This window comes from Echinococcus granulosus, assembly GCF_000524195.1.
Source record: "Echinococcus granulosus chromosome Unknown EG_S00052, whole genome shotgun sequence".
Lineage (NCBI taxonomy): Eukaryota > Metazoa > Platyhelminthes > Cestoda > Cyclophyllidea > Taeniidae > Echinococcus > Echinococcus granulosus.
The window spans coordinates 68,951-78,422 of record NW_020170432.1 but is presented as its reverse complement, the minus strand read 5'-3'; the positions used below and the strand labels follow the sequence as shown (position 1 = coordinate 78,422).

The 9,472-nt window shown below is 44.7% G+C and overlaps 1 protein-coding gene across 1 annotated transcript in view; it reads left to right on the top strand. All coding sequences in view use genetic code 11, as the record gives it.

The window, feature by feature from the left end:
• Window positions 1-8,143, top strand: part of EGR_06159 (hypothetical protein) — a gene marked incomplete at both ends in the record, with an annotated part of 13,944 nt that extends 5,801 nt beyond the window's left edge. Inside the window, 8 exons of the mRNA XM_024495408.1 lie at window positions 165-225; window positions 1,543-1,674; window positions 2,301-2,690; window positions 4,596-4,711; window positions 5,253-5,288; window positions 6,513-6,666; window positions 6,764-6,880; window positions 7,955-8,143. Coding sequence (XP_024350136.1) covers window positions 165-225; window positions 1,543-1,674; window positions 2,301-2,690; window positions 4,596-4,711; window positions 5,253-5,288; window positions 6,513-6,666; window positions 6,764-6,880; window positions 7,955-8,143 — 1,195 coding nt within the window. The remainder of the gene's footprint in view (window positions 1-164; window positions 226-1,542; window positions 1,675-2,300; window positions 2,691-4,595; window positions 4,712-5,252; window positions 5,289-6,512; window positions 6,667-6,763; window positions 6,881-7,954) is intronic.
• Between the last annotated feature and the right edge of the window lie 1,329 nt (window positions 8,144-9,472).

Here is a 9,472-nt window from a genome sequence, read left to right as displayed (position 1 = left end):
GCACTGCGTGTGCACATGGGAGGGACAAAAGTTGACAAGTAAATGCCTCCCCGTTGTATGGCGCTTAGCTATTTTACTTGACCCGTGGTGTTGTATGGAGGTAGATGTGTGTGAGGTCAACGAAGCTGTTTTAAAACCGCCTCATTTTTGCCTCTCGTTTTCAGCATTGACCACGTGGTGCTGTTTGGCGAGGGTGCGGGAGCAAACATTTTGGCTCGTTTTGCGGTAAGCTTTAATGCTCTCCCCATTTTCTACACCGATGATGATTGGATACTCCCCGAAGTAGGACAATACAACTTCTAAATGCATCAGATCATGCGAACAAATTGTTGAAAGGGGAAGGTACATTTACCCAATGATGTAAGTATAGTGCATTCGAACGCCATTGTTACAATCTCAATTGATGCGTTTTCGAAGTTGCAAATACAAAAGCTTCCAGGGGAATTGGAAATCAACAACTTCAAAGGTGAAATCAACTGACTTCTCTGCAGCCTTTTTTACGTTCCTTCCATGACTTTTACGAAGAAGAAAGAAACGAGGCGGTAGTCACGCACCGAAGGCTGCGATGTGCATATATTGTTTCTGTGAAAAAGAACCAACTCTGATTCATTACCCTTCTGTGCCAAGCAGCCAAGCTAGGAGGTGGATTTGATGGGGAAGGCAAGTGTGGGCTGCGACCTTCTGTCAGGAATCCACCTTAATTGGGCTTTTGCCCCACTGAGTATCCCTTCTGTTACCATGTGGAATCTAAATCACACCGCGATGCTCACTGCCCCTCTTTAATTAGCCATTTGAAGGAAATGAGTCCACAGAATGGTATGACTGGGGTGCCCGCTTTGGTGTGTGACCTCCCTACACCAGGCCCTTTAGCTATTTGGTCGACTGTCTCGAGTGGATGAGAGGATGTTAAAGGCACGACTAGGTGGAATTAGGGCTGCCCTTTCACCCTTCTTCACCTAAGATTTAAACAACTTCAAAGGTGCAATTAGGCTGACTTCTCCACAGCTACTTTCATTTGCCTCCCGTGACCTTCACAGAGAAGCAAAGACGGGGTGGTAGTCACGCACCGCAGCCTGTGATGCGCCTAGTGTTTTAGCGGTACAGGAATCAACTTTGAATAATTACTCTTCTGTGCCAGACAATCTTAGTAGCAGTGCTGATGGGGAAGGAAAGTGTAAGTTGTGACCTTCTGTCAGAAATCCACCCCACGTAGTCTCCTATCCCACCGACTATCACTTCTGCCACCATGTGCAATTTAAATCACACCACTATGCTCACTGTCCCTCTTTATCTAGCCCTTTGAAGGAAACATATCTACAGAAATGTGTGAATTGGCTGCCCTCATTGGTGTGCACCATTTCTACTTAGGATAAATGATCCATTGGTTCCATTGTGCCTCAATGGAGGCGATTTTAAAGGCGCGACTAGGTAAAATTAAGGCTGCCACTTCCCCTCCTAACTTTACCCTAGATTTGAACAACTTGAAACCAGCTGAGTAGTTTCTTCTCATTTCAAAACCGACTTGCACTTTTATTGATGCAGATGTTGCACGATGAAATGGTGATGGGTGCTGTGCTCATCCACTGCACAGGTCAGACTGCTAGCTTCGCAGACTCCCTTCGAGACAAGGCAAGCTTTTACCTTCTTATTCTTTTAGGGGCTTTTGAGGGAGGGGTCAGGATGACACTTTTGTTGAGGCACACTTTGTTCCCTAAACACTTAGTGCTCCAACCCACTAAAATCCTCGTTTATTCTGTTAACGAAAATTCGTTAATCTCCCTTAGGAGAAATGCCAACTCATAAAATAAAGTCACAACATTTACGTAAAAATGTTTGTTGGTAGTTTCGTGGTTTTATTTGGATATCAGCTTGTCTAACTAGTCCTGCATGAGAAACAGATCAAAACACGTTGCAATCAAAGCTAAATGGATAAATTGGTGGTCACTAATCAGATGCCAGAAGAATCCAAATTCATTTTAATTTGGACTTCCGGGTGTAAAGTTGCCTTAATAGGACATACTCGTAAATGTGATTTCTATCTAATTTGACAACTTATAGAACTGTAGTTTGTGATGTTGAAAATATTAGTTTTCCATTTCGAAGAGTGATGGAAAACCCTTTCATCTGACCAAATACTATTTGACTTGTAAAAAGGGTTGCATTGACTATTTCTGCAAAAACGTGCTATCCACCTTGTGGTGACCTTCAAACTAGCCAATGAATGAGTGGATGAACGAGTTAGCCAATCGATAAGTAGGTAGTGATTACATATTTATTTTCTATCTTGTCTGCCATTTCAGCTTGTTAATTGGAAGCTGAAAACCATCGGAATGAACCCTGCCACAGAAAGTTTCCTGATCCTCCACCGATTTGGATACGTGAGTCAGCTTGTTGATTTATTGTCGTCAGAAGATGAGTGGGAAGTGACGCTTCCCTACCTATTAATGCTGACTGCCAAAATTAGTGTGGCGACCATAGTTGAGAAAATTGAAGTCATGCAGTTAAGTGCATCCAACATTCTATTCACTGCTCAGCTTATTCGTTTGCTGGTCGTGGTTGTTATGGCTATTCTGTGGTCTGCCACAGCAAGTTCTCCCATGAACTCACCACAGCAGACTGCTGGCATTGTGGACAGGTGTCAAAGGCACAATTTGATCCATGTTTCTTTGGCTGAGTATAATGTAAAATGCGTGAGGACTACCATTTGTGATGAATGTGCCCTCTGAAAGTTAAGTGCAGTGCATTCGAGGTGGGAGCATTTGAGGCAGAGTGTGGTTGAGTGGGTGGGTGGGCAGTGTAGTACTCCGCTGTTGACACACTTCGTATACCAACCACATTATGGGAGAAGTCTGGCGTGAAATCAAGAAGGCTAGACTCATAAGTGAGCAGAGGACAGTCATCTATGACGTGTTGACGTAGTACGTGCTCAGTGATATTGGCGAATCCGTTCCTCTCAAGTAAGTTGCCAACCACTGGCGCCACGGTGTGGACCCTCACCTTGCATCTAGCATGGAGAGATGTGATGTGTGCGCGCCTCTGGGTGGAGCCATACTACACTACGAATGCACAGAAGGAAGAGGGAAGCAGAAGGGGTGGGTGAACTGTCAGCAGGAAAGATATGATAAGATCTGAAAACCATGCCAGTAAGGTAGTAACGGAAACCGTAAAAAGAGTAAAGTCGTCAGGCTAAATTTATTCTTGTCAAATAATCTCTTCTAGTACCTCCACCCATCTGTTATAGGTAAATAAGTACTTCCAAATTTAATTCTTGTAAGTGAGATAATTTTGAGATTGATTAACAGGCAGCACCTCCAAAATCTTCATTAGACTACTGCTTCGATGAGGAGAAATAACCTTGTTGCCTGTCATTATCGTCACCACTACCACCATCGTCGCCTGCATTGCGTGCACTTTATCACGAGTGGCTTTCAGCTATCCCTTGACAGTCTGTTTATGCGTGTGTGAATGCAAGATGCTTTGATGTCCACCCCCATCACTTCTAACTGGGCAATCGCTGGAGTGGGTGAGCCGAATTAATACCCCTCTGGCCCTGTCAGAACTATAATCCCACTGGCGGTGACTCAGGTCCACTTTGGAGGCGAGATCGAAGATGATGATAATATTTAGCATTCATTGAGGCAGATTTGCATTGGACTAAAATAATTACTGGAAGCCTTGTTAGTAGGATAAAGTACCTATAAGTACTGCATAGAAGGCAATACCTTAGAAGCAAATTATGTCGTTCATTTTGTGCTGCTAATTTTTCATTTACTTCATTTCTCCTCTGACGGGAGGGGAAATGCTTCGTTAATTAACATTGCTCCCCCTTTTAAAATGTTAGTAAATTTTGATTCCGCTATGACGTAAGTTGGATTGAACTCAGTTGCGCCATTGTCAAGCTTATCGCTCTGACCAACACATCTCCATCCTGTGTGAAAATTATGTGACATGTGATCCAATAGTGTAACAAAGTAAGAAGAGTTGTCAGGGCAGTGGTCATCTTCAAAACACAAAAGCAGGTGTTTTCTGTTCTTAAGTGACAGAAATTTGATTATTTTTGCCTTTTAACATCAAATAAATATGTAAAGAAGGAAAGGTAGGACAGCTAGACATGCGAGGTTGTTACATCGGGAGGTCGCTGGTTAAATAGCTAAAGATTTGTTACACCCGCGGTCTATTTGCTAATTACCCTCATCCAACTGCAACAAGTGAAGTCTAAGGGGAATAAGTAAGCCCCACTTTAAATGAATGAATGAGTTTAGTAGCTGTACAGGTTACTTGGACTTGTCCCTGGCGGAAGAGGGCATAAATATGGCCGTGATGAATTTACTAGTAGCAAGGTAACATTCACAAGCATTTCTATCAGGCGACTTGATGCACCTTGTAGGTGGAAAGGCTAAAGCTGATCCTTGGTTACCTAATTGACAATAGAGAACGTCCTTCAGCAACAATTGCAATTGTGGTGGTCCTCTCCCAAAGCATCCATTGTGTCCATTCTGATGAATGGAACACAAGTATGAAGGCAATTCCACTGACACAGAAAGTCTCCTTGTGAGGCCACTTACCCTTGAATGACTTGACTATATGCCTTTTAGCTGAAAGACACTGGCACAGAGCTGGAGCTGAAGCAAGCCATCGAACACTTCAGAGGGAATTTGCAGCACTCCATCAATCCGAGAAACCTCAATCGCTACATCACTGCCTACATGCAGTAAGTTGATCCCGTTAAGACTTAGTTGACCTGTCCATTGGTAGTAATTGCTAATAGTGAGAGGTGGGCGGATTGGCGTCGTCTTCTCTATTAGGAGCTGTCAGTGCCAAGAAGGCGTGACCCTAAGCTCAGGCTCCTGCTTAGCTAAGTCCATTGTGCTTTAAGCATTGCGGAAACGATGTCTCGTGTGGAAATGAACATCGCTGGAGCAGACGATCAGTGAACTTGACGATATGCACAAATTTGTAGTTAATGCATATTTTTTACCGTACCTACTGTTAAGAAGATCTTACTTCTTTTTCCACTGCAAAATGCTCGAAGTAACCCACCACGACGTTAGTGGTCTCAAGGCGGAATGTGACACTGTGTGTAGGATCACGAAGGCAGGGTTTGATAGAATCACGATGAGGTGATATTCCAGTGTAGTTTTGCCTCCAATTCGTAGCAGAGTAGGCTCTGAGCTTTCACCACTTTTACTTTCAACACTTTCCGTTACTTCCCTTCACCTACCTGGCTAATCCTTCTATTCCTCCCTTTGTAGACGGAAACCCCTGAGTGAACGACTTTCTGATCTAAAGTAAGTCAGAGGCTTAATGCTGTCATTAAAAGCATCTCCCCTTTTTTCGTTTATCTTTCGCTGACGTACACTTTGGTCACATGCGTTAGTTGGCCGATATCCTGTTAGGATGTCTTCCTTCCACTAGCCTCCCTGAGGTGTTCAGGTTCCTCCACTCTTCTGAACATTAGCTACCGTGAACTGGCAACAGGGCATAGCTTTGTTGCTGTGCACGGCGGAACAATGTAGACTTTTCAAATTAAAGTCGCACTTCGAAGTTATTACGTTTTAGAAGACAACGAACTAAATGGGGCATTCAGGCATAGACATGCCAAATGGACGTCTAATAGGCGATTTCTTCATCAAATAGTCAATGCCCTACTCATGTTGAAGATTACGCATCCACTTAATAACGTCAAAATTTGTGCAAAACAGCCGGTAATTAAAAAACCTAGATTTTGGTGCATTACAGGGGATTTTGAATATTTTGTGAATTCATACGAGAAGGAAGTGAAGGCGGTTTTGTCCCTTACTTGTCACAGACTCACGTATCGCGGATTGTGGTGCATCAAGTGTCATTATTTCTGCATCCGTTGATTGTCCAGTGAACAGTATTGCTTTCCCACAAAGGAACATAAGGTAGCACTGACAGACTTCTTCGTTAATCCTTTTGCTGGCCAGACCACAAGCTTTGATTCGTTATCTCACTTCATGCGTAAAAATTGTCTGTCGGTGAATTTGCGACTCGAGCCTCTCGATTACCTTATTATGGTCGTTCAATCCGGTCTACGAAGTCTTCCCGATGTTCCTTCTAGTGTATGCCTGTAGCTCTCTGAGTTACCCATGCAACCGCGTTAGTGTATAACCGTACCACCGCTCTTCCACGAGGCTACCGGGAGCGCGGAGAAGATGCTATCTACTACTACCCTACAGCGCCTTTTGTCTTTACTAGTGTTGCAAGATGGTTCACATTGGATGCTGAAAAGTGGCTCCAAATTCAGATCTCACTTTAGACACTGGTTGCCTTCATATCAAAAACGAGAGTGGACCCACTCGCATAAACGGATGTAATGCTAGTAGCTATTCTGCTGCGGGCCCTTAAAGAATGCATGCGTTTGGTGCCTGGATTATTTGCTGCTAACACGTACGAGATGCCTGTCAACAAGATGTTAACCAAATTTCACCAGGACCGAAGACCGTACTTCCAATAGACACTGCTAATGCTGCATTTTGACGCTCCAACAGATGCTCGGTTCTACTAATCACAGGAGCCCTGGCCCCACAACGCAGGGGATGTGAGAAGCTCTACGAAGCACTGATGAAGGTGCACAGCGCAAAGTCCTGTGCAACACGCGAACTGGTTGTCGTGGAGAATGTGGCCAATGTGCTGGCAGAGAAGGTGAGTACCATGCCAATTTTGACCATCCCACCCACTTCCACTTCTTCTTTGCATCCTTCTCCTCATAAAGTCATCATCATCGCCATCATTGTTTTAGCCGGATAAGGTGATCGAGAGTATGCAGTACTTCCTGCAAGGCATCGGTTTGGGTGAGTCTTTGATGTCTCTGTCCTTCATGCCACCACCACCACCTATGGTTAATGTTTCTATGCAGGTGTGTGTCTTTAGTACATGAAACGCATTCTCATCCGTAAATTTAGCCTCTAAAGCCTGTAAAAGAACTTCTGCTTTATTGCTAAGTCAATCCTCTCAGTAGGAAAGAATAGCTGTCCACCCACTTGATTGCCTAAGAGATTGCTGTACTCTTGCTTCTCTCAAATGACCTTGCTTTGGTCAGCTTGTGGCTAGGGTAATTCATGGACACTGGCGCCACTCAAGTGCGCATAATGGTTGATGCTCATTTACAGTAGTACAAGAAGGCCTTGGGCTTCATGGCCGCAGTCACCCACCTTTAAGTCGAGGGCACCGCGTATCTACTTAATACAGTAAATAGTGCCACCAGCGGTCATCCATTTACGACCCGAAAGGTTGTGACACGGATCAAATCCTGTCTATTTGCAAGATGCTGGTTTGTGTCCTCTTAGGGCAGCAATAAGTGAAAGTGAGGTTGATGGTGGATTTCGTTGATCTGTCGATATCCGTGTCAGTTGGTTGTCTGTCATCCCTCCTCATTCTTTGTAAGCCGAATGTCATTTCCTCGTTTAAGGGATTTAGTGTTAGCTACACACCTGTGTACACGACGTAGGACATGGAAGAGTAGAGGACCTTGATGCAGTAGGTGGCGAGTGATCGATTCGTCTTCTTCGACGGGGCATCAAGGATTTATCTTGGCCTGAGTAGTTTTCTCTGTTGGGTCCGACTACTTGATGAAACCAACACCTGACCTAGTTGGCGCATCGCCAAGACGTCGTTGTCACGATGTACAAGTGGTCGTCCTCTAACCTGACCCCCGAGGCTTAGTATCCTTGAGGGATAAGGGTAATGTAAAGCAGGAGATGCCAGCGAGTGGCAAAACTGTGGACGTAGAGACTGATTAAGAGAGCAGCAGAGTAAGGTTTAACCAGAAAAGCAGTTCTCTCGTTCCAAGGTTTGACAAACCTCCACGTTCCATCCATTTAAACTGCTTCACTAGTGCTAACACCTCGTAGTGGAGTCAGTGAAGACATTAGCCATGCTTCTTGTGAGAGGAGGAAAGTCTTTCCAATCAAAATCTTGGTGGTGCTGCTAGGTATGGATAACTTCAGTGATTGTTGTCATTTCAGTGAGCCACATAAAAATGCAGACAACACCACTGAATCTGAACAGAAGGATGTCCATGGAGGACTACGACAAACCCATGGGCCGCATTCAGCTGGCCGGTGGTTTCCGTCCCAATCTGGCAGCGCCAAATGATGTAGCGGAAGAGAGTAGCAACTAAGCTTACCTCATTCCACTGCAGGGCGCTGGAACGCACACACCCACATCCTGTGTACACGCAGATTGGAGCAGCAGTCGTCCATGTCGTCCATCCTCTCCCCTCCTCTTCCCGCATTGTTCATCCCCCATTGTGCAATACTCCTGCTGCCCCGTATTCTCACTGCTTGTCCTCTTCAACCTTTTATCGCGGCTTTGCTGGTGTAGAAGTGCCAATCATTTGAGGCCATTTATCCCATCCTGCTCCCTACTCACCTCCTGCCATCAATCCCACCTCGCGTTTCTTGTGTTTTCTCTGTTGCAGTTGTCGACTGACCAGCACTTTTGTCTGGAAAAGTGCCTAGAATGGACTGTCTCAAAGTGTATTTTAGTGTGCGTGCATGTGTATGCTGCCTGATGGAAGAGTAAATGAGACAATAAAGTATTCCCTACTTCTAAGTAAGGTGACCATCTAATGCAGTGTTGCGTGAGGAATTCTGATCTGCTTTCATTCTGAGGGCGTAGTATGTGATTGGCAGGGTAAGGCATTTAGAATTCTTCTTCCCAGTTCTTTGAGGTGTTCCCTCTCGTGCTTGCAAAGAAAATGGCAAAGCAAAAGCAACTTTTGAGTTTTGAGTCTCAGTTTGTGTGCATAAGATGAGAATTGCCCGCAAAAGCGGCGGTTCGTCGTTAGCACATTAGAGCATTTAAACTTCATCGTCTTTCCTGCCTTCGTCAGCCTTCTGTTCAGTAGGCACTACAGTATGCGCAAAGGAAAAGTTAATCCTAAACGCCGCATTGCTTATTATGATGCGGAGGTGTCGCATGAATTGCTGATCTTAGTTTAAAATTTGGGTGCATAATTTGCAAAGATCAGACCCCCACATTCTTCTATCCTTCCAGCTTATAAACACAAGGAGCTCTCTCCTCTTTGCGTCACCCTTCTCTAAGCACCTAAGGGTGACAGTTGGCTAGGCAAGTGAAACAGAGTGAATTTCACCGCTTAAGCAGTAGACATGCAGCTTTCACGAGTTGTGTCCAGGCTAATTGTGCCCGTTGATTCCGACAAGTCCTTTGGCTGATAATACTATTAACATTGATGAGATAGTAGTGCGAGGTGGATCAAGTCCGCAGGCAGAGTACTCGAATGAACCATTGCTGCAAGTTTGTAATCACTGGCAATACTCGAGGTGAATCATAAGCGCGCTCATTTAAATGAAGGGATACACTCCGCTGACACTCGTGTTGATTTTGAATGATGTTACACCTCCGACGAAGAATCCAGAAGTGCCACAACGAAGCTGACAGCCATGAGATGCGTGTTTGACAGGGTATGATGTAATGTTTTGAGGTT